Genomic DNA, 25924 nt, shown 5'->3' with positions numbered 1-25924 from the left:
AGACCAGCAGGCAGCTGCTTACAAGAATGAACATGACAAAACATCGTATTTGATAACGTGAAGGGCAGTTTCAAAAGCTGCCTTAGTATCATATTTCTGCGCAGAATTAAAAATACCATATACATAATACATTTGCATACACATTATAAACATTAAAGCATGAACATTTATAAAATCGACACATCGATTGCTAAATTTGCATTTTTTCTAACTCAATATTTTCGGAAGAGCGGCACACGGCGGCTTACAAGAATGAACATGAAAAAACATCATATTTGATAACGTAAATATGATACAAAGGCAGCTTTTGAAAGGGTAGTTTCAAAAGCTGCCTTTGTATCATATTTATGTGCAGAAATAAAAATACCTATACGTAATACATTTTCATACACATTTTAAACATAAAAGCATGAACATTTATAAATCAACACATCCATAGCTAAATTTGCACTCATTTAACTATATTTTCGGTATAGAACAGCGTCAGAGGCACATATTTTACCCTAATACTTATGTAATAACTCTCAATACAATTTTTTAATATCATTTGCATAACCTTAATGGGTTGAACGGTATTTCTACAAATGTATGTACTCGTTAGACATAACGGCGCTGTTGACCGAAAATTGTGCCGTAAAATACCTTAAAATGTCTTAATTTTTTAATGAATATTTTTGATGACAGCCTTAAAACCGATTCGCCGTAGAGCGATTGTGCCGTTAACCGTGGGCCGCCTGTATATTGAAATTGAAGTTCACTTTGCAAGCATAGCTAAGTATAATGTAATCTACCGAAAATTAAATTTGTTTGGTAAGTAAAGCCTAGTTTTGTCATTTTACTGTTGATTATTTAAGAAGATGAATTACAGACATTGTAGGAAAAGAGGTTAACTTAATATTATTTGGCCTATCAAAAATTCAACTTGCTGGGTGATACACAAGATATATGATGAAATGTTTTGGCCACAAAATTTCAAGGGTCCTGGTACACAAGATCAGATAATACAATGGTATATACAGTAGGTCTTTATGATTAAAGAAGCAAATCATTTTTTCTGGAAATCATAGTAATCTTCCTGCAGAGAATGCATTGTGTATTATAAGGTTTGCAAGCATCTAGCAGAGCATCTTGTGTGGTATCTATTACACTTATACTACATGGTATATTGCTTTCTCCCCAGTGCCTCTCCCACAGCTTCCAATTGCCCAATTTTCTAACATATCTTCGTTTCATCTCTGCTCACCATAAAGATGGCTTTGTTTGGTGTTATATCAAATATCTGCATTGCAGCTTGTTTGAGAGACTGTCTGCAAAATTTAAAGGATTTTTCCAATCCTTAGGGGGACTGATTTCTGGGATACATCAACCACTGTCTTTACTCTGGATATTTCTTTATGATATAGTAGCACGACTAGATTCTTGACACTTTCCATGCCCTCTGCTTTGCAATTGCCATGTAATTGCTGGTGTTGGTTAACTGTAATATATATTTATCAAGATCCTCGGTTACATATAGTGTAACTTATTATTTTTGCACAATGCTTTTCCTATGATTGTCTCATAGAAAGGCTGTGTAAATTGTGATTTGTATGACATGACGCCATGTAAACAATTAAAAAGGTTAGCAGTTTTTTCAGGCTCCCCTCCAGTATACTGTACCTATTTGAATACTTTCATCACATTCTACAGATGTGACTGTTTCTCAGGCTGCTTTTAGAAAATCACTCGTTCTTGGTGGTCCTGGATCTAGCTTTCCAATATCCAAGGCCTATCCTTTCTTCAGACACCATAGACTTGTACGGCTTTATTTCTCTGCTGTTCAACATCTATGTCCCAGTGTATGATCTTCATGAATTTGAAATATTGCTGCAATTGCTCATTATTTTTTTTCTCACTTCTCAAATTGATGTACAGATAATTTAATTTTAAACTCAATTTACACAATAATTGGAAGAGTTCAGTTGAATGAGTCAGTCATTGGTCAATGCTAATTTTATGTTGCCAGTTTTCAAATTTTGTTTGGAGGAGAGTAGGTTTCCAAAAATTAGTATATAAATATGATGGACTGAAAAGACTGATTTTATATGAAAAAACTAATTTTTATTTCCTTCAGGTGACAGATGACATGAAAACTCATAAAAACCCAAGTCTCAGGGAGGGGTCTAAGTCATTTGTTAAGGCCTCTTCTGGTGCTCCAACTACAGTTACGAAAGAAGCATCTCCACCAGCACGTCCCCCAAAAATAGCATTGGAAGGGAAGAAGTGGTATGTGGAATACCAGCAGGATAAGCCAAATCTCCTTATTTCTCAAACGAGAATGGATCAGTGTGTTTATATCTATAGATGTGTGAATACAGTTGTGCAGGTTAAGGTAATTTGAGTTCCCATTTTTTTATATGTTTTGAAGTTGTAATTTTTCACATGGATTTAATTTGACAAGACAATTTACTGGGTTCAGAATTTGTCAAAATTAAATTTTGGATGTACTTTTCTGTTATTGCATTTTAAGATTTGCTTATTTATATACCATATATACTCGCATATCATGCGACTTTTGAAGACATAATTTTGGAGCTAATTTTAAGGGGGTCTCATCGTACATGAGATATAACATTAGCGTATGTAATTTTTACATACTAGTATCGTTTGATAAAATACAAACATAATGAATATGCATCTTTACTTTACTGCATCCAATAATATTGTATACATTTTCATATTACAAATGTTGTATTATAAAATACAAAAATAGCAATCAATGTTTTGTTTTGGAAATCAGCTGAGGATGATTGCGAGGTAAGTTTATTTTGCTGTATTGAAGTCAAATCAGAGCAATTTTCTTGCTTCTAGTTAGCATAAATGAATCTCAAGATAGTACTGTATTGATATAGGACAAGGTTATTTTACGTTATACAAAGTGTTTTCAAGTCAAAATGTCACTTGTATTCATATTGTTGTGAACAAAATTTAGTTATTTTTTTCGTTAGTAGATGGCGCTGAGGGCAGGTTTATTATATAAAAAAAATCAACAGATTGCGTTCGATATTTTCACTTGATTTCATCAGAATACTACGAGCCTTACATATTTATCTTTTATCGGAGTGAACATAGTAAAATGTGTTCTTTAATGCCAAATAGTTTTGATTAAAACTCATTTCTCTCAAATTTTGTTTACGGTCAAGTTTGATGGTGCTATACCGAAGTTTCTATGTTGCCAATGCATGATAATAGTCATTAGCAGATGAACATTCTTTCCTCAGCTTCAGCCACAACTAGCAGCTTAAATTTAGTAGTATATGCCCTTGCTGATCCAGGGAGAATAAAGATATAGTCATGTAAAAATATATCAGAACTATTCTTTTTAACGTCATTTGTAATGTAACTACAGTAATTTTTTACTATCGTACGATGGTTGAAATGCAAGCACGCGCTGTAGTTATCAAATTCAGTTGTTCATAGCAAATCAGCTGTTTCTGGCTGTATGCATTTACACAACAAGTATAACATTTCTGATGATATATTTAGCTTTCTCTTTTACTCTTTTTAACTTAACTAGAAGATGGAATAGATATAGAGATGGAAGAAAAGGGGTTTGCCTAACAAGAAAATGGGATAGATAAACAGGAAGAAAAGAGGTTAGCCTATTGTAATTTGGTCTCAAAAATTGAACTGGCATGTTACATGAGATACATGATCAATTCATCGTTTTAGGATGAAAATTTGGGGGTCGCATGATATGCGAGATCACATGTTACACAAGTATATATGGTATGTGAAATGATTAGAAGTGCTTAATAGTTAAGGGATTACAGTATTACTTTGCACAAAATTGCTGTTAGATTTTTTTTTTATAAGTTGACAGTATATATGAGAACTTATTTCTCTTAAAAGGTACAGGTAATTAACATTGACCTTTTGCTATTGTGACAGAAATTCATATATTTTTTCTATTGTTTTATTCATGACTGTAGTGAGTAATATTGTATGGTGTCTTTTACAGGGAAAGATTAACTCAGTCATCTTAGATTCCTGTAAGAAGTCCTCTGTAGTCTTTGATAACCTTGTTTCGTCAGCAGAAGTAGTCAATTGTCAGTCCTGCCAAGTTCAGGTGAGTGGATAATTTTTCTTTTTGGGAGTTAAGGGATTAAACATTAGTCCTGTATAATTTATTAAGAAAGACTTAACATTACTATTGTAAAGATAGCAGTAGATAGGAACTCATAACAAATTGAAACAGAAAATTATTATTTGCTATTACTAGTTATGTTTTAGTGGTTTTAAGATAAAAACTTTGGTATTGGCATAAAGTGTGATTCATGCAGTGAACTGTTGGTGTTGCTATAAACAGCATCCCTTTGGCCCTTGGCTACATTGCTGGTCTCTCTCTCTCTCTCTCTCTCTCTCTCTCTCTCTCTCTCTCTCTCTCTCTCTCTCTATCTGCCCATTTTTTAAAGCTTTGAGTATTCCAAGTAAGTAATGAAACACACTTTTAAGGTTTTGCGTATTTCAAGTAAGAGTAGTAGTTTACTAGAAGGGACGTTGATATTGGTAGCTTGGTATTTGAAGGCATATAATTCAAATGCTTTCACTTTCTGTGATGTTAAGAGACAACATTAAAAAATGAATATACTATGTTTGGATCCAGTATTTTCAAGTACAAGCCTATGGAAAGCTATGAAGAAGACAGAAAGCGGTGTTTGATGAGGTTTTGTACGACTTAGGCGAAAGAGCATTAGATTTGGTCAGATGGATCTTTAAAAGCTTGGCAATGAATTTTTAATGAAAAGGGTAAAGTGATTGCATTATTGAGAAGCATTGTCCATGATACACAGTTTATTATAGATAGAATGAATAACATAACCAGGCTGTTTTTTATTTTATTTTTTTTTTGTGTGTATTTTATGTTGCATCAAACTTCATCAAATGCATTTACAATATTTGTTAAATGAAAATAAGTATTTTTACCATAGATTATCTCTGTTCATTATTTATCATCCATTTTAGTAAACTAATTCCAATTTATGATTAAAAACTATCGATCATTAGTACTTCTATGCTCTCTATGCGGATTAGAAAGTAGGGGATTTAAACCAGTCTCATTCAGGAGACCTAAGGAATTTTCAATTTTTGTAATGATTAGTGATTTTGGTTATGAAAATATAAGTTAATGATAGTAACATTCCATTGCCTCCATCCTAGACATAAAAGTTGTGTCATAATGTGAGAAATATGACAAATTTGTGACTAATTTGTATTTTTCATAGCTAACAAACCTGAGGTCTTCACATTAGGATTTACTAGCGCCAAGCTGGAAACCGGTAGAATTAAAATCAAACTTATGCGATCCAGGGACTATTGGCATCTACCACGTCACGGGGCATGTATTACCCAGAATGCCCTTGGCGTCCTGTGACCTACCAGTTATACTTCTAACCCAGTTTAGACTACTAGAGGGGTGGTTCGAGGTGGGCCTTTAACTGTTAAGACCTCAGGTTTGTTAGTTATGAAAAATACAAATTAGTTACAAATTTGTCATTTGTTCATATACGAAACAAACCTTCGGTCTTAACATTAGGATAGACTTACTTATTGGAGGGAGGTAAGTCTTTATAACTGACTGGTAGTTTGCCACTTAAATCCATTTCCGAATATTATGAGTATTCCAAGATAATGGACTATGAACCCTTGAACCAAAGATATAAGAGAATCTATTGGTTTCCCTCACTGGGAGCTGGTACCATGCCATGGTTTATAAACTATGTGAAAATAGAGGTCCTTCCATTCTCCTAAACCACTCTTGTTCCTTGTATCTGGATCTACCATCACCCCTCCCTTCCTTATTACCGAGAGGGGTGTGTTGCTACTGAAAAGTATACTGTACTCTAAAATAACTTTACAGTATGGCCTACCACCTCACCTGCATCTAGTCCATTCCAGCTTATGATGGCACTCGCCTTCATACTGCCCGTAGGTAAAGGAGTAGAAAGAAAGTAGTAAAGAAAAAAGACCAGTCATCCCATTCATTCTACTTTCATACCTTCATCTTAGACTAGACACAAACTGACCCGCCAGGGGTACTGGATGAGCTATACCACTTGCTGGGCCGCCACCACCGGACCCAAGGAAAAGGTATCCAAGGATCTATGGGCAACGTCTTTTACATAAAATGAAGTGAAAGTGGTTTGGCGTTTCCAAACACCAGCTTTCAGAATTCTCTCCACAGACATATTCTTCTTGAAAGCTAAAGAAGCACTCAAGCCTCTGTTGTCATGAGCCCTAGCCCTCTCCTGGCTATCTGACCCCCTGTCTTCTGTCATGTAGGCATTCCTGATCGTTTCTCTTAGCCAAAATGATATTGTGTTCCTGGACACTTCCTTTTTGTTCCTTTCTGTACTTAGGAACAACCTCCTGCACCCAGGCCTGAGGTACCTTGTCCTTCTTAAGTACTCTCTCATTACTCTGACAGGACACAGAAGCATCTCATCTCTGTCATTATCTACGAAATCTGCCAGAGAAGGTATGTGCAACCTCTCGAGTGCTTCACGACATATGACAGGCCATGTAGTTCCCCCACCCTTTTGGTTGAGGCTAGGGCCAATAAGAAGACATTTTTTAGGGTCAGGCTCCTGTCTGTGGAATGTCTTAGTGGTTCGTAGGGGGTTTTTGTCAGACTACTCAGTACCATGGTCAAATCCCAATTTGGGGCTTTTAGTTCTTTTGGCGAACATGACTGCTCAAAGCTCTTCGTCAACATGACCAACTCCCATGAAGATGAAATGTCCACACCTTTCATTCGTAAGACCGAGGCTAGAGCAGCCCGGTACACCTTCACCGCAGATATAGACATATGCCTTTCTGTCCCCGAGATATATCAGAAAGTCTGCTAATTCCTGAATAGTGGTACCGAGTGGAGACAAGTTCCCTCTACGACACCAATCACAGTATGCTGACCACTTTCCTTGGTATACTGCTGCCGATGACTTTATGATATTACCTGCCATCTGCGCTGCTGCTTTCTGCGAAAACCCTCTTGCTCGCAGGAGATACTTCACAGTCTCCACCCGTGAAGTGATAGGGACTTCACCGACCGGTGATACCTCTCCACGTGCAGCTGACATAGTAGGTTGTTCCATGGGGGTAACACTCTTGGCACATCTATTAGGAGTTCCAAGAGGTCCAGAAACCATTCTGCCTTTGGCCATAAAGGAGCTACCAAAGTCATTCTGAGGTTCTGAGACCGCATTACCCTGTTCAGAACCTGACGGATTAGACAAAATGGAGGAAATGTGTAAACGTCTAGATTGTCCCATGGGTGTTGAAGCGCATCTTCCGCTACTGCTTCTACGTCTGGGACTACCGAACAATACACTTTCAACTTTTTGTTGTACCTGGTTGCGAATAGGTCTATGATCAGCCTTTCCCACAACATGAGCATTCTGTCCACTATCAGTTGGTGCAAGGACCACTCCATACCCAGGATTTGATCCATTCAGCTCAACTTGTCGTCCACTATGTTTCTTTTCCCCGTAATATATCTGGCTCTGATGTCTACTAGGTTCTCTACAGCCCACTGATGAATTTGACCTGTCGTCACATGTAACTGTCGAGACACTAGCCCTCCTTGTTTGTTTATGAAAGCTACTACTGTGGTGTTGTCTGACATCAATACCAGTGACTGTCCCTTCACCCTCTCCCTGAACTCCTGTAGTGCTAGAAACGCTGCCTTTAACTCCAGCACTTTTATATGGAGTTCTCTGTCCTCGCCACTCCATTTCGCTGAAACCATCAGCTCGTCCATATGGGCTCCCCAACCCTCTAGTGACACATCTGAGAACAGCAAGAGATCCTGGGAGGGTTGCTGAAGGGGAACACTCACTGTCAGATTGTTGTCCTTCACCCACCACAGCAAGTCTTTCCTCTCTTCTGACAAAAAGGGAATCTTCTCGTACGGGTGATCTACTGCTGGTGACCAAAACTCCTTCATCCTCCATTGTAGAGATCGAAGGTGTATCCTCCCTTGTGGTACTAGTTTCTCCAAGGAAGTTAGAACTCCCAGTACTACCTGCCACTGTTTTGCTGGCTGTGTTTGTTTTTCCAGAAAGGCATTCACCACTTGTTTGCATTTCTCTATTCTCTGGTCTGTCGGGAATACTTTGGTTTTTATTGTGGCTATAACCATTCCCAGATACACCAGCCGCTGACTTGGATCCAACTGCGACTTCTGATTTATCACAATGCCTAAGCTGTGACAAAACTGTAGAAGTGTCGCCCTGTCCTTGAGTAGTTTCTCTCTAGACTTTGCTATCACCAGCCAATGGTCTAGATATCTTATTAGCCTGATCCCCTGAGCATGTGCCCATGTTGACACGAGAGTGAACACTCTTGTAAAAACTTGAGGAGACGTTTTCAATCCGAAGCACAGAACTTTGAACTCGAAAACTTTATCTGCAAGATTGAAGCGGAGAAATTTCCTTGAAGACTGATGGACTGGGATCTGAAAGTTTGCATCCTTCAAGTTGATTGTCAGTATAAGGTCCTTGATCCTGACATCCTGACTGCTTGTAGAACCGTCTTTTGAGTTTCCATTTTGAATCTCGTTTTTCTTATAGTAAACAGATTCAATGTTGACAGGTCTATTACTGTCCTCCAGTCCCCGTTGGGTTTGGGTATAAGGAAAATCCTGCTGTAAAACCCCTTCGACGGAACAGATACTTGTTCCACAGCCCCTTTTTCCATCATCTTCTTCACTTCCTCTTGCAGAATAAAAGGCCTTTTGAGATTCTTGAGCATAAGAGAGGTGAGGTATTGGCCGTTCCGTCAGGGGTGGGGATACTTCAAACGGAATCAAATACCCGACCCTGAGAACATCCACCACCCACTGCTCTGCTTCCAGTTCCTGCCACACCTTCCAGTGATTCGCCAGGCAACCCCCCACTGGTGTGGCTGAGTGATGAGAGGCGCCCATCCTATCGCCTTGAGCCTCTCCCTCTTCCCCTAATCCCCCTTCCTCTGTTATTTCTATTGTGAAAGGGCCGATGAGCTAATTTCTTTGGGGAAGAGAGCCTTGTTGCTCTATTAGGGATGTTATTCTTCACTGGCTTCTTTCGAGGTATTTGCTGCTGCCTTACCTCCATAGGGTTATTTTGACTGTTAGATGTTTTTCTAACTTCCTGCTGTACCAATCTGTCATTAGTGTCCATCCTTCTTCTATCTATAGCCTCTTATAGTATGGCTTCTGGCAACAGCAATTGTGACTCTTAAGATATTCCCATTCCTCATTGCTAGCAGGGAATCCAAATCAACAGAGCGGCTTAGCCTAGCCAAAGCTGCATCTCTCCTCATTAATTGGATATTTGCCCTAACATTGGCACTCAAATTTGTCAAGTACGCAATTGCTTTGGCACCTGATTGTAGTAATCTAATGAACATTGATTCATCCACCACTTTTCTCGTCATTTCTGAGGATGCAATCTTTGCCACTGCTGTTGACCAAAGATCCAACCAAGAAGCAGTCTGAAAGACAGAAGAAGCTGTTGCTTCTAACGTAGCAGCCTCTTGGCAAGTCATCGAAGGGCATTCCATTTTTACTTGCTCTAAGGTTAATCCAGGTCTTAACCTTACCACATTTGGGTTAATTTGTCTGGATAGCAAAGGAACCGTCGATGTCATATAATATTTTCTGTTTCATCATCGGAGGAGGGATAAACTTAAATGATCTATTTGATCTTAAAGAATTATCCCTTCCCGCAATCCGTGCATTTACATACTGTAAAACTGACTCCGCATGACTTGAACAAGGCAATTCATACAACACCTTGGTATCCTTTTTCAACCCAAACGCCATGTCAATCCCCGGAGGAAGCATACTGGCAGGCGTTTCCGTTCTCCCCGAAAGGTTATTGAATTGACGAATCAAATCAATCACCTCCGCATACGAAGCCAGAAACTCTGGGTTTTCCCCTTCCTCTTGTTCTAGCGTGCTGTGCTCAGGCACCGGAGACGCTATCTCACTCCTATCTCCTGACAAACGGCCGGGTACTTCGTGGCTGTCTACCCCTACCGCCGACGGCTGGATCCCGAACAGTCAGCAGGAGAACGATACCACCTCACTACTCCTCTGCTCGCGGATCAAGAGCGAGAATCTCGCCTATACCTCCAAGATGAAGGCTCTCTCGAAATAGGAGCCTTTTCATCTTTTCTTCATATTTTAAACGGTCTTACAGGCGAAACCGGTATCTGTGCTCTATCCTTTGCTGCACTTTTCGCCCCCAACGCCAATTTCGCCGACGACATTGTAGTTTTCCTTTGACTCTTTGTCGTCTCTACTGGCAACTCCACATCGGCCGCCAGCCCATCGACCGTCAGCTCACTCGCTCGTTCGGACTCTAGTAAACGGCTTCGTCCGCTAGCTTTGAGCTTATCACCCACTGACTTCTTGCCTTTCTTGCTGACTGGGATGTGATAGTCCTGGCCCGAAGATGAAGAAGAATTCACTCTTCTCCTCTTGGCCCGAGGATCAGTCACGAAATCCCGTATCCTCCAACGCTTGACTGGTACACGCCGTGACATCATCGAAATTGGCGATGACACTGAGATAGAGGAAGAAGATGAAGAAGACGACGAATCACGCCTTTTCTTTTTGTCTTTCTTATTAATTTTCTTCTCTAGAACTTGTAATCTCTTCATTACAGTGTGTACTACCGAGTCAGAAAGCGTATTTGGGTCCGGAGGCAGCGAAGCAGACTGAGAAGCAGTAGGCGGTGACGTCATCGCGTCCGCCATGTCGGTGTGTGACGTTGGTTGTGACGTCACCAATCTTGTAGGGAGAGACTGTGCGGCTGCTACTGGCATCCCTGTGTTCATAGCATAACTACCTGCCATGTTCTGCATCGCCGTCAACATTGAAGTTGTTGGCGTAGCCGCAGCATTTTTTCCATAAAAAACAATCCAGGGGGATGAGGAATATTCAGCGCTGCCTGACTCTGCTGGAATCGGGAAGCCATATAATGCGACAACAAACCTTTCAAGGTTGGTACGCCTGGTAGGCCTAGCGCCGCCCACGTACCTTCTATCCTGCTCGCATCGGGAGCTGGCACCTGGAACAAAGATGGCGATGCTCCCCCCCTCCCTGCTGGGAACAGCGGAGCATAAATATTATTCATAAAATTACCCAAAACCCCTCCTGGAGTTTCTGATAACGAACCGCTAGGAGAAACCGAAGGGGTATGGGACAAATAAAGGCAGGTGGCGAAACATATGGAGCAGTCTGGTGTATCGCCAATACAAAAGAAGCCGCCAACGCTTGGTCATCCAAAGATGGCGTTGACTCCTTTCTTTTGTACTGGCCTTTCTCATAAAACTTCCTCCACTGTTCCACCGACCAACCACGACAAACAGAACAAGGATTAGTAATTGTACATACATTTTCTCTGCACCTACTACACGGATGAGGATCCGTCGACATCGAAGTTAGTAATCTTAAACATGGAAAGCCACTGATTCCAGGGCATTTCCTTTGTCTTGCCTTCAAAATGGAAGAAGATCCCGGCGGTGACGCAAAAAACTCCATCTCACCACTTACACACTCTTACAGCTCACACCCACACTGAGCACACTCAGAGAAAGAATTAATAAGAAAAATTAAAAAGAAATGGATAAAAACGGGCAAACTAAAACCGGCTTTAAACAGAGACAGAGAACACGTCCTATCTTAAGGCGGTAGAAAGATAACTGGTAGGTCACAGGACGCCAAGGGCATTCTGGGTAATACATGCCCCGTGACCTGGTAGATGCCAATAGTCCCTGGATTGCACAAGTTTGATTTTAATTCTACTGGTTTCCAGCTAGGCCCTAGTAAATGCTAATGTTAAGACCGAAGGTTTGTTTTGTATATGAACAAAATATTTTTTCCACCACTATACTAGTAGTAAAGTATTTTGCATGATTTGCAAGATGTCCTTCAAGATTATTGTAAGTTGTAGTTTAAACATGGGAGATAATTATGCTCATGTGCCTCACAAGCCTTGGCTTATGAATAGTATTTTTGCCTTTTATTATACTTTAAACTGAAAATTCTTCTTTAAAACTTAGCTAGGCATAAGTGTTGATTTCCTTGTTAAAAGTATGAAATGAAATTATGGTTTTTGTTCTGGCAGTCCAAAGGTTACGTCAGGTTCGGGTTACATTGTTCCAGACTTACGGCACTTGACTCGTGACGCTGTTAATGATAATTTTTCAGCGCTGTAAGTGGATTTACAGCACCGTTACCTGATGTATGGTGCTGTAAGTGCTATTTATTCCCATTATAATTATGATGATTCAGGTTAAGGTGATTGTCAGCTTACAGCGCACTGCTGGCCCCGCCATAACCTGGGGACTGCCTATATAGCATTTAGTACGACACAACTTTCCTTCAAAATGCTTCAAGTAAATGTAAAAAATCTTTGTTCTCAATTGTGGGAAAAGTTTAGTTTATGGTATCATGGATTTCAATGAGATTCAGACTAACAAATTTAGTTTCAACTAAGTTTTGCATTATTTTATATTTCCAAGAAGAGAGCAAAACAACTACCAAAAGTTGAATTACTTTCTCATTCCAGTTCCTGACTCCACCATGCCTCTTCAAAAGCTCTTGATAAGATTCATCAACCCACTCATCCCCAAAACTGTATCTTACAGCTGGTTTTTTTTTCTTTAAAGTACTAGTGAGTAGTACTGCTCCCTTAGTGGTCCCCTATCTGTTTTAGAAAAAACAGGTCAACTCCATTAACAGATGATTATGATCTGTAATATACCTTAGTGGTGTCGTCTTCTGTCCCTTTTATACATTACTTTTTCTTTTCGTACCTCTTGTTTCAAGTTTTATTACTAACAATTTTGAACTTGCGTGTACCCTTTATTTTTTATTTTACTTGCAGGCTACATCTATTTGAAATTTTGAGTTTTATGTATGCTTTCCTAGATACTGGTTATTAGTGAAAATGTGTTTATGGATGTGTATGAGATCATTTTAAGCGTATGTAAGACTCTTGACATTTCTGTATAGGTCAGGACATGTACTTTGATTGTGGCCATTCTTTTCTTTGTGATTCAGTATGGGTTTTCTCTTGATCCTACAACCCATCATGGTGTAGATATGAATAATCCAACCACTCGTACATGGCATTTAACATTTTGGAGTTTGTTGTTGCGTTAGAAAAACATGCTTGAATTATACCTTTATTTTGTATTTGGTATTCTTTTTGACAGGTTTATAATGAATGTTTTATTTTTTTTAAACCCAGCATGTAGAAGCTGAAGGCTACTCGAGTGAAGGGCAGTGTAGTTGGGTTATTTTGGGATATCTACTATCCATTTCAGACCCGAGGTGGCATCGTTTTTCAGGAATATTTTCAAGGCTTTTAGTCGGACAGTGATAGCATTCTAAAACAATGTTTACAACACCCCGCCGTAATTTATAAAGTTATAGAGTTTAGAGTTAACCATATTTATATACTACATTAGGAGTTTACTCTCATGATTTTATGTTGTAGTCAGTCAGAACCCAAACACCTGAGCACAGGTTTGGATAAATCTACTTACTACCCTCCCCTTCATCAGTTCACTCCTTTTTCCCACCAACAAGCTCCCACCATCCCCTCAAACCCATCTTTCTATCACACTTCTCCTCCCTCCGCTTTCCCTGCCAATTCTCTCACCCTCTTCCCTCTCTGGTCTGAATTACACAACACACTGGAAAATATAAATACGTACATACATTGTACATCATTATATTGTGTGATTTTGCCACATTATAACTCAAATGTGTATATCCCAACATTGAGTTGAGTGGTTTTTTGCTAATGTGCTCCACTATTATCAATCTCATTCTACTGTGTTGCCTAAAGGTGGGATTCCACTGAAGCAAGATTTTGGCAACATGGCATGCTGCATTGTCACATATGCCAAGTGTGTTTCCACCAGTTCAACAGAAGGCAACATGTAGCATGCAACTGTGTGGCATGCGACAGATGGCAACTTGTTGCCGTATAACGCAACACATGCAACAAGATTTAGCCTGTTGCCTAGTGATAAACCCTTCTCACCAGTAGCAGGAAAGATTTGATGTTGAAAGCATCAAGCTGAATTAGTCGTAAGAAAAAATTGTAGACTTTATAGAAGAATTTAGGAAACTTTCTGTTCTATGGGATATATGCTTGACAGAGTACAAGAATAAACATGCTAAACTAGATGTACTGTGGGATTAGCAGAGAAATTTAACTAGTAAAAAAGATCAAGAACTTGCATACTGTTCTCTCACACTTGAGGCAGCTCGGAGGGAAGATTCTCCCTCTTAAGATATCATACTTGTAGTGGCAAATGCTCTCTCTCTCTCTCTCTCTCTCTCTCTCTCTCTCTCTCTCTCTCTCTCTCTCTCTCTCTCTCTCTCTCTCTCTCTCTCTCTCTCTCTCTCTCTCTCTCACACACAAAAGATGGTGCAAGCTTTTCTAGCTATTATTGTAGTAGTATTACTATTATTATTATCAGAAGATTGTATGGTGAGCTTGAGAGCACAGCACTAATTGTGCAATAGCAGTGACCGTCTGCTGAGACATCATGTTGACAAGTGGCTTAGTTTTTGTTGTATTCAACATGCTTGTTGATAGCCAGTCAGTCGCATGCTACATGTTGCCTCGGTGGAATCTCGCCTTAAGAATTGTCATGGGAAGTTATATTTTTTTGTCCTAGAGTGTAAGTACATATGTGTATGGTAGTTTTTCTGTACCTGTTATTCGATTGTTTGTATAATGTGATGAGATATATTGGGCAATGGGCATAATTATCCTACAGTTAGAATGAAGAGAGAATGATACACACAAGAGTTCTTAGATTTAATTTTAATTGTCATCGCTATCATAGGAATACAGATATTCTCTTATTTACGATGGGGTTAGGTTCCAAAAATCCCATCTTTTGTTGGAAAAATCGTATCTCGAATATAGCCCTATCCTACACTAGGGTAATCAGTAATATCTTTACATATTGGGTAGCCTAGCCTAAACTACATAGTATACTTTTTACATATATGGTATAATAATTAGTAATTTCAGCTAATTCTCTAGGTTCAATGCATATTTGCTTATGATAATTCAATACAAAGAGAAATTGAATAACATTAACAAGAGTTAGCCTATTATACACTACAGGCAGTCCCAGGGTTACAACAGGGGTTCTATTCTTGAGATGCGTTGTAAGCGGAAAATCGTCGTAAGCCGGAACATCGTCAAAAATCCTAAGAAAACCTTGCTTTTAATGCTTTGGGTGCATTAAAAACCATGTAAACTGCATTCTTATTGCATTTTTCAATAAAAAAACCTTCAAATATTGATTATTTTACATTTGTGGGAGTCACATTTCTTCTGCCAGATCAGCGTTGTAAGCGTTGTAACCGTGGAACATGCGTTGTAAACCTGGAAATAATTTCTGATAAATATAATTGAAAAGCGTTGTAACCTCAGAATGTCGTAAGCCAAACCTGTCATAAGCTGGGGACTGCCTGTATAGTACGTATATCGTATACATATGAGTACAGTAGCCTACCCTACAATATACTCTATACTACAGGTACAGTATAGTAATTTTTAATATAAGCCAATTTTGGAGGTTCATTGCATTCTGACTATGATATACCAGTAGGAAAAAAAATGGACACGAAACGAGAATCAGACTTAGTCCGACATCAGTATAATTGAGTGATGTCAGGCTGCTGATGGCTACATATAATTATAAAATAAAAATGTAATGAATATGCATCTTTCCATGCCATGAGTCTCTTAAAAAGTTATACATTACTTCACTATCCAATAATATTGTATGTATATCCTCATGTTATTGATTTATAAGAACATATAACGGTCAATGTTTTGGTTTGGAAATCAGCTGATGGCAAATAAGAGTATATTTCGCCATATTTAACTCAATTCTGACCAAATTTTCTTGCTTCATTGTTGCTGATTTATTATAATAGTCAATAGCAGCTTGAACAGTTTTCACAGCTTCAGCTACAACTTTGTTTAAATTTAACAATATATTTTTACTGATCTTTGATCTATAGCAAATAAAGTTATTAAATAAACATTTACCAGTCCTGTTCTACATAACGTCATTTATAACATACCTATGGTAATTGTTTACTATCGTACCATGGTTGAAACGCAAGCCAAATGGATGTTGTCGTTATCCAATTCAATTGTACTTGGGAAAAAAAAGCTGTTTCTTGTTTGGTTGTTCATGGTTGTACGCATTTACGCAACGAGTTTAGTTAAAACAAAACTTTCATCATTCTCTTTTGTTGTTTTTGAACTTTTTAATATGGGATAAAGTTAGGCTATTGTAATTTGGCCACTCTCTCTCTGCTGCTTATGCCCATTGCGAGCAAAATTTTAAAATATTTTCAAAATATTGTCGTATCAGTATTAATTGGTAACCCCATCATAGAATCGGATTATCGTAAGACGAATTATCATAACTTGAACACTACCTGTAGCACATCTCCATCATTGCAGTGAGAAGCGACAATGACGTGTTCTGCTGTCATGGATATTGTCAGAGAACCAATAATCCTCGTCAAACTTCATGGCTTGCCGAGCAGTACCTTCCCAGATGTTAAGTAGATTAGGGGGGAAAACCAATTAGTACTCAGGAACACTTGGGTTTGATGATAGTTGTCATGATATTATCAATATAGTTTCACTAAAAATTGTCAGTGTTGTGAAATTTGTTGCGTAAGGCTGTACATAATAAGTGTTATGGTTAGTTAATAATAAGTACCTGTTAAAACTTATTTTCAGTGTGCCAGCTTTCCTCTCATAGTTGAATATATTAACCTGTGAAAGGTCAACTACGTCATAGGATGTTCTTAAGTTTTTAAATTTGTGCGCCTTCATAGCTCATTGTATGGATATTGCAAACCTCCAGAAATGCAACAGTGCTCGAGGCCAGTCCATGCATGGTTGCCAGATAGGGCTATGAAATGCAAAATGATACATTTTTAATCTATTTGTATTTTTTGTAACTAACAAACCTTCAGTCTTATCAGTAGGATAATCATCTAGTTTGTTTGTTTGTTTGTTTGTTTGTATGTTGTCTAGTGCCAGCTGGAAATCCAGTAAAATTAATAAAAACGTGTGTGTTCCAGGGACTACTGGCATCTGTACTTGCTCATGGGGTATTTGGGAGTTTCGACAATGCCTTGGGCATCCCTTGAGCATATAATATGCTGTTTACGACTTTTTGGGCTTCTTTTGATTTGACTTGGGGTCTTTTATTCAATTTGGGCTACTTACATTTATTTTTAATCTTAATAATAATAATAATCACACCAATAGCCATACAAGCTCTTATTACCTTATAAGCCATCATGGAGCAAGGTTGATCTGGCCGCTTGCTCTTTAAATTGCCTTCTTTCTCTTTGCACTTATTTTATAGTTGTAAGCAATGACCTGATGATTTTGAAGGTGATGAATATAGTTGAGATTTAGTAGATGATAGTGATAAAGATAAAACTTATGTACACAAAGATATTGGTGATGAATCGGAAGATGAAAGTGAAGAGGAAGTGTCAATGATTGAAGAAATTTTAGCTCTTGGAGAGGGTGTAGCCTCCACTTCCTCAGCTACCTCTATTCTCCAATATCATGGCTTCATTATCAAATAAGAGTAGAAGAAGAGTAAGCCAATCAGTGTTAATCTCTACTGATGACTCTTGACATTGTTGATCCTCCCATCCCATCCGATATCCCAACCCCATCTCCGACCACACCACCAAGAGGAAGACATCGTCCATTTCTATGAACCGCACGGAGGGGAGGTATGGGTGGCGGGGGAAGTCGATCTGGCCATATCAGAAATGTCAGACCAGCTGATCCTGGGTGGCAATGGACTGGTGATAACTTTCTGCCTCTTCTGCCTCACACCTTTGATTATGATGGTCTACCAGGAATACAGGTGGATGATTTTGAAGAAAATGCTCGTGAAAGTGATTTTTTTTTATGATTCTACAATGGAACTGATTGTAGAGAAGTAAAATCATTACTTTCATTTTATGAAAAGAGGTCTTATATCAAGCGAACACTTGAAGGGAACTACAGTGGTATGACATCACAGTATCAGAGATGAGAAAATTTCTTCAACTTGGTTATGCTTATGGGTATTTTAAGGAAGAGCAGTTATGATTATTGGGTCACTGATCCTCGCCTGAATACACCCACAAAATTTGTGCAGTGTTTGATCATATAAGAAATAGATGCAAAGAAGTGTTTTATTCCTTTCGTAATGCGGTCATAGATGAGTGTTTCATTTTATGACTGTCAAACTAGTTTTGTACAAGATCTTATACTGTACACTGGTGTTGAAACAGAAGTGACACTCAAGTAGGTTTTGGGTTTGTCTTGCAGTGTAACGCTAACCTTATGGAGCCTTATCTTGACAAAAATCATGTATTACTTGCCGATAATTGGTATAGCTCACCATCCCTCCTTCAGTGTCTGTATTCCAGGAAGACAGGAGCCTGAGGTACAGTAAAAAGATAATGAAAAAACATGCCAAATGTCACTCCTATTGTCTGCAGGGGTGAAGTAACACACATACAAGCAAATAATATCCTTGCTGCTCACTGGAGGGATAAACAATTACTTTCCCTCCTCACTGTTCACAATCCTCTCATGATCCTCAGCTAGAATGTTGATCCTCATACTCATGAAAGATTATCCAAACCTGAATGCGTCATAGATTATAACACTAATATGCATTTGGTAGACAAGTCGGATGTAATTACATCATGTATTTATTGCGCTCATAAGGCACTAAAATGGTACAAGAAACTTTTTTTTCACTTATGATGCACAAATACTGTTTATGCTCAAGATCCATTAAAAATTTCAGACAGATTTCATAATTGAAGTGATACACCAACTGTTGGAAGATAATGTTGTTGAACACCCCTCACCTGGTCATCGCTCTACTGCTGGAGATCCAGCCCGACTTTCTGCACGTCATTTCATTTGTATGATGCCAGTGCCACCAGGTGCCAAAAAACAGAGCGTTCAAAGGGATTCCAACATCTGCCAACATACAAATCGTCAACCACAACAGAGAAAAGACACTCCACTGCTGTGAATGTTGTGTTCCACTATGTCTGGAACCAGCCAACTGTGGGATACGCCCCTAATGCAAATTTCAAGTTTTGGGCCTTTAAACGTGGGTTGTGTGCCTTGTAAATGCTATTTTATTTCTTTTGGGACCATTTTGTTTTGCACACATTTGCGCATCTAAGCAAATTGGCCATGGACAGTGTGATTGTAGCACACCTTCAGTAGCTAGCGACAAACCACTTTCTGCAATCATATGACAGTGAACATTTATAGTAAATTGCTCAAATACTGTATTCAAAACTGCCAACCAAGCCAAATCAGTCATGTTCATTAGCCATCGATTCATTACTACACCCAGCATTTTTATTCTTAAACTATTTAACAAAATTACTTTAGAAGAACTATGTGTAAGACTTTAAATCTTTGTGTGCAATTTAGAGATAAATCTTTGTGTGCAATTTAGAGACAGAGAGAGAGAGAGACCTTACCTTACCTTACCTTACATCTTGTTCGGGTTACCCAGGTCCCTCAGTGTGAGGCTCCTCTAATGTCTACCAGAGAGTTGCTAGTGCATCTTTCAATCTTGGATGGTCTGGGATGCAGCTTAGATATTTGTCAAGCTTATTCTTAAACACATCTATGCTCACTCCTGATATATTCCTCAAATGAGCTGGCAACGCATTGAATAGACGCTGCATTGTTGATGCTGGTGCATAGTGGATTAATGTCCCATGTGCTTTCCTTGTTTTTCCTGGTATAGTTTTGGGCACTATTAATCTATCTCTGCTTGCTCTTTCTGATATTTTTAGCTCCATGATGTTTTTGGCAATTCCTTCTATCTGTTTCCATGCCTGAATTATCATGTAGGGTTCTTTTCTACTTAGAGAGAGAGAGAGAGAGAGAGAGAGAGAGAGAGAGAGAGAGAGAGAGAGAGAGAGAGAGAGAGAGAGAGAGAGAGGTGGTAAAATTGGAGGGGGAAGAGGAGGGAGAGCGAGGGGAAGAGGTGTGATAGAAGGATGGGTTTGCAAGGGGGATGGTGGGACCTTGCTGGTGGGTGAAGGAGGGAACTGATGAAGGGGAGGGCAGCAAGTCAACTTATCCGAACCTGTGCTCGGGTGTTTGGGGTCTGACTGACAACAACTTAAAATCATAAGAGTAAGCTCTGAAAGTATATAAATTTGACTAACTCCTAGAACATCATAAATTATGGCAGGGTGTTGTAAACATTGTGTTAGAATGTCATCACTGTCCAACTAAAAACCTTGAAGATATTCCCCCAAAAATTATGCCACATCAGGTCTGGAATGGATCGTAAGTTTATATTGTTGGAATTTTAGTCCTTTCTATACGAGTGATATCCCTATAGGACCTTTGAACCTTTTTCGTTTGCTTTTCAAGCCGTTAATTGCTTCTTCTTTTTCAGGTAATGGGAGTGATGCCAACTTTATCCATTGAGAAAACTGATGGTTGCCAAGTATATCTGAGCAAAGAGTCCTTGAAGACAGAAATAATAAGTGCAAAATCAACTGAAATGAATGTTCTCATACCCAATGATGATGGCGACTTTACTGAATGCCCTATTCCAGAACAGTTCAAGACTGTAGTGAATGGTCTTTCCCTGACAACTACTTGCACTGAAGCTGCTGGGTAAATCGTTAGAGTAGTTACCATATCATGCACAGAAAAAAAGGCTCCAGAAGTGTAAGAATAAGTGCTTTATCAAGAACTTAAAAGGCTAGTACAGTATAGACAATTTTAATATATATGTACAAGTATTCATTGGATTTGGTGCTTATAATTTTTGATATTTTAGAATGTCATTTACTATTTTCTTTGTATAGGCCATTATTAAGTGATGCAAAATTCTAACATCTCTTTCTTCTAAAATTGCCCAGAGTTTAAGTATCGTAATACAATATGTTATTCCTCCATATTTAGTACTTCATATTATTTTTCACTCCATAACATTCAGGAAAAATTTCGATGATGACAATATGCAGAATGGCTGTAATAGTAATAAGGTTTGTAGTGATGAGATAGGCAGTACCATTGATTCATTCCTAAAGTACAGCGAAATTTTGAATAATTTTACTTTCTCACTTAATGCTGTTAATCACCAGAATGTGCATTCACATAATGCTGTAGTGAGAAAACCAAAAACATATTTTATACTTAACAGTTTGAGTACACATTCAAACTGCAGTCAGCTGAAATTTTACATTTTTGCACCAGTATAACATGATTTGGAATGTCTTGGCTTCTGTTATCTTCTAAATCCACTTCCTTATCTTTACCTGAAATGTGTAGGTTTTAGAGCTTACTGTTTCATGTTAAGGTGCTTTCAGAGAAGCTTGATTAGAGCTAAACCTTTCTCTCGGGAATATACGAAAAATAGCACGATTGTTTTTATTCACATGCAGAATCAAGGTATTTCAATGGACTGTGATGTAGTGTTTTAATTATTGTTCTTGATTACATTATGGCAAGCAATTAAAAAGCACAAGCTTCAATGCACTTACAATTGCCCAAGTTCTGTGATGGTCATTATAAATGACAGGATTCATTTTCCAAGACATATTGCATAAATTACCAATTAAAAGTATTTCCATCTAAATATGGTTCATTTAAGTTATGATTGGAGGAAATCTTAAAAAGTTGATTTGTGTGTGGTAAACTTATTTTCTCTCCTGTATTTTCTTCAAGGTGTTACAATGATACCCCTTTGAAAATGCATTTTTAAAAGCCTTGTGGTATATTTATGGTAGTAATAAGGATTCACTGTTTAGGGGTGCAATGAAATTGATATATGTAAGACAAGATACATCAGTTAATACTTTTATAGGTGAACTCTTCTTATACTAGAAAAAACATGAACATTTTATTGCTTATGCTTTTTAGTAGTGTAGAGTCATAATTTATTGATGCTCTAGTCTAAATGCAGTTGTGCAAGTAAGAACTCAAGACCTGGAAATTGAGTAAAATTGATTATCATTGGGAATTTTATATTTTTTGCTTTGTTATCATCTGTTAACTTCACATGTTGATTAGAAAGTAATCTTCCATTTTATATATCAGCCATATTTCTGATTTCATTAATAAAAATTACAAGTGGGTTCAGCTTTATTTTTATTGAGACTGCCTTCTCATCTATAAACATTAAATTGCCTTCAGGTGAGCTTCACCTGAAAGACTTGTCTTATAGGAAATCTCAAGGGCAAAAGTATTCTAATACCAGGCACAACAATGTAGTTAATAATAAACTATGTAAATGCCATGAACCTGGCCCTCTTAACATGAGAAGTAAACCATTATATGCAGGGGGCCAGACCTTTGATACATGTTTTGTTGAAAATAATGGCAGCTTTCAACAAATTAATCTTATACAGGGTCTTTTCAATTCTTAGGTAATTCATTTTTCTGACTCGGTTAGGTTGTAGAGTAGAAATCTAATATTCATATTTGACAAAAGTGGAATATTTGTCATTCATAGGTTTGAAAGTTTTTCAAAAATATTTTATTCTATATTTTGCTTTTATTTTATCTTTTATACTGGAGATAGAAACCAAGGGTGTTACCTAACTTAAACGGGATCTTGGTAGCTATCTTTGGTATTTTTTCTTCAATATGTGCATTAAGTATTCTTGTACTGCTACTAGGACTCCTTCAGGGGTCGTCGTAGTCTACATGTTTTTACCATCTCCGTGATCATCATCAGGACGTTAGCGAAGACAAACTGGACGAGTGCTGGGTTCTGATCAGCTTTTATAGGAAGGATGGGTGGGGGTCAAATTCGGTGTTAAACAATCCTTGGATGCCTGGGGGCAACCTTCTTGGCCCAAGCTGTTTCACATGCATTGATGGTTGGGGCTGGTCTTGCATGTGAGCGCCAATGCAGCGCTGGGCAGGGGCAGAATTCCGCTCTATAGCAGCTGAATTTTGATTGGCCCTTACTTTGTGTACTGAATTTTGACTGGTGCTCGCGCTGTCTGGTACTCATTGCGGGTCTCCTGGTACTGTAGGAAGGAGAAAGGCTCTTCGGGTGATGTTCATTGATGGCCTTTCTTTTCCTATCCGCAAGGCTTCCAAGAGCCGCAATCGGCAATGGGCTGTGGCTTAGTCAATAACTTCAATACTAATCGGAATAATGTCTTACCATTTAATTTGTGGGTTGTGAGCAGTTTTTGCATAACTGAAGATCACTCCCTCTTGGGCAAGGCAGGAAATTTTCTTCAAAAATTGCATTGTTGCCATCAGCAATTACATAGGGATTACAATGATGCCTTTTTCAAAGAGGATTTCCTGCCATGCCCAAGAGGGAGCAATCTTCAGTCATACAAAACTGCCAACAACCAACTAATTAAACAATATCAAGAATACTGAAATTATTAACCTAGTCACAGACCATCGCTGACTGCACTTCTTGGAAGCCTTGAAGATAGGAAAAAAAATGCAATCAATGAATATCACCCAAGAGACCTTTCTCCTTCCTACAGCTACCAGGAGACCTGCAACGAGCACCCCATACAATGCGAGCACCAATCAAAATTTAGCACACAATATAAGGGCCAATCAAAATTCAGCTACGCTGCAATCAATGGTGCTCGCATGGACCAGCCTCAACCATCAACGCACAAGAGACAGCTTAAGCCAAGAAGGATGCCCCCGGGCACCCACTGATAATTCAACACCGAATTTGATCTTGCCCACACTTCCTATAATAGCCAATCTAAACCCAGCATTTGTCCAGTTCGTCTTCACCAACATCCTGATGATAATCACGGAGATGGTCGAAATATGTAAACTACACCAACCCCTGAAGGAGTCCTAGTAGCAGTGCAAGGATACCAAATAACCGTATCCAAGAAAAAATAACAGAAGAGATACCAAGATCCAGCTGAAATTACATAACCTTGGTTTTCTATGTCCAGTAAAAAGATAAAATCAAAAGATAGAATAAAATATTTTTTATACATTATGTAACATATGAATGACAAATATTCCACTTTTGACAAATATGAATATTGGATTTCTACTCTCCAACCTAGCCGAGTCAGATAAACGAATTATCAGAATTGAAAAGACCCTGCATAAGATTTAATTTGTTGAAAGCTGCCAATATTTTCAACAAAATAAGTAAACTATTATGTTATCTAGTGAAATGTAAATGATCCTCAGACCATATGCATCTTTTGTTAACTTATTTAAAGGTAATTAATGATTAAGCAAATGTGCATCTGCTGAAAAATTAGTGCTAGTATGATCTGGCAGCTTGACATAACTGCAGGATTGTTGATATAATGAACAAAGTAGTATTGTAGCTTATTATAAACACCACTTTTACAGTTTTATGATGATGTGATGAAAATTGAGTCTGAATCCACTGTCATACAAATGCAAGTACATACACATAAAAACAGAAATTGGGAATAAACATTTCAACTTAATGATTACAGTATTTGTAATATGGTTTGCTTCATATTATTAAAAACTATTTTTGAAAGAGAGAACTGCTATTCTGAGAAGTGACCTTCTCTGTTGAGAGAAAGTGAGAGTGAGAACCCAACTACAAATACTAAAGGCTGCATTCACATGGAATATCAAAAGAATTTAGATGTGTTAAGTGAATGTATATTCATTTTGCTTCATTATTTTGCATTTGATTTTTATATATGAATTATTTTTGTAAATCAAAACATAAGGTAACCACCAAAAAGGAAAATTTACAATAATGAATTAACAGTATTCATTGATTTATACTTATTCATACTTTAATTTATATATTTAGTCTTCCCATGAATTCTAATATTTGTGATTACATGAAAAAGATGAAAGGAATATCAAACTTATAACCTTATTACTTTTCATTCAGTAACTTTCTAAATTATTGTTTCCCATCTCACAAAACAAAGATATGTGTATGTCTAAATCCCCATGGAAGACGAAAACAGTAACGAATTGTGGAAGATTCAGTAGGATATCCTGCTATGCTGTCTAGAATCTCTTAAGACCACAAAGATGTCAGATTAGGTATGTTGGCCAACATCCATTTTGACCACCAGAGGTCATTGTAGTTCTGCCCCTCCATTTGGTCCACTAAAAGAAATTACAAAAAGTATTAGAACACTTAAACTATTGAAAATTATTAAGAATTTCAAGTCCTAAGTAGATGGTGGTTCCAAGGGAAGAAATTACGTATACATTTATTTTTGTAATGGGTACTTGAAGAGAGTTAGAAAAGTGGAATTGTATATCAGCCTACGTCCATGCATTATGCTTCAGATTTCAATATTTCCATGATAGGAGATAGAAAATTATATTAATACAACAGTGCATAAGGTTGACCTTTATGTATATGTCTGCAAAAGGTTGACCTATACATATCTGTCTGCAAAAGGTTGACTTATATGTATCTGTATATTGAACCCTAAAATCTTAATGACATAAGTAGTTTGAGACAAAAAATAAACCATGGATAATTGCAAGCAAAATAGTTCCAGTCCTCTAAATCTCATCCAGTATCAGCAGTACTGTATACAGGACTAATTTAAAACATGAAAAATTTTTAACCAATTTGCAATTTTTATAGCTAACACTACTGTGGTCTGTGAATTGCAAGCATATTGTGTCCTAACTTGAGATTACAGCCATGAGTGATATAATTGTAGCATTCCTAGATTTATCTTTTATAGGAAAAATAGTTTCTGTTAAAATGGAAGTTTTGATTTAATCAGATATATCATTGGAGATTTTGGATTCCGTGAGAATAAACTACTTTTTTATATGAGCTATTTACA

The 25924-nt window shown here is 37.9% G+C and overlaps 2 protein-coding genes across 4 annotated transcripts in view; one reads left to right on the top strand and one right to left on the bottom strand.

The window, feature by feature from the left end:
* Nucleotides 1–22247, top strand: part of LOC135219349 (uncharacterized) — a 182991-nt gene extending 160744 nt beyond the window's left edge. For 2 of the 3 annotated variants that reach the window (XM_064256030.1, XM_064256031.1), the window contains 3 exons: nt 2114–2371; nt 4001–4108; nt 20554–22247. In XM_064256030.1, coding sequence (XP_064112100.1) covers nt 2114–2371; nt 4001–4108; nt 20554–20781 — 594 coding nt within the window. In that variant the 3' untranslated portion in view covers nt 20782–22247. Of the gene's footprint in view, nt 1–2113; nt 2372–4000; nt 4109–12599; nt 12705–20553 lie in introns of all 3 variants that reach the window. The other variant, XR_010315417.1, reaches the window with a different exon arrangement.
* LOC135219347 (uncharacterized) overlaps nt 22240–25924 on the bottom strand; it is a 294091-nt gene continuing 290406 nt past the window's right edge. Inside the window, exon 47 of the mRNA XM_064256029.1 lies at nt 22240–25223. Coding sequence (XP_064112099.1) covers nt 25132–25223 — 92 coding nt within the window. The 3' untranslated portion in view covers nt 22240–25131. The remainder of the gene's footprint in view (nt 25224–25924) is intronic.

The sequence above is a fragment of the Macrobrachium nipponense genome, chromosome 1 (genome assembly GCF_015104395.2).
Source record: "Macrobrachium nipponense isolate FS-2020 chromosome 1, ASM1510439v2, whole genome shotgun sequence".
Lineage (NCBI taxonomy): Eukaryota > Metazoa > Arthropoda > Malacostraca > Decapoda > Palaemonidae > Macrobrachium > Macrobrachium nipponense.
The sequence above is the reverse complement of the archived record's forward strand: the minus strand, read 5'-3'. Positions and strand labels throughout refer to the sequence as shown.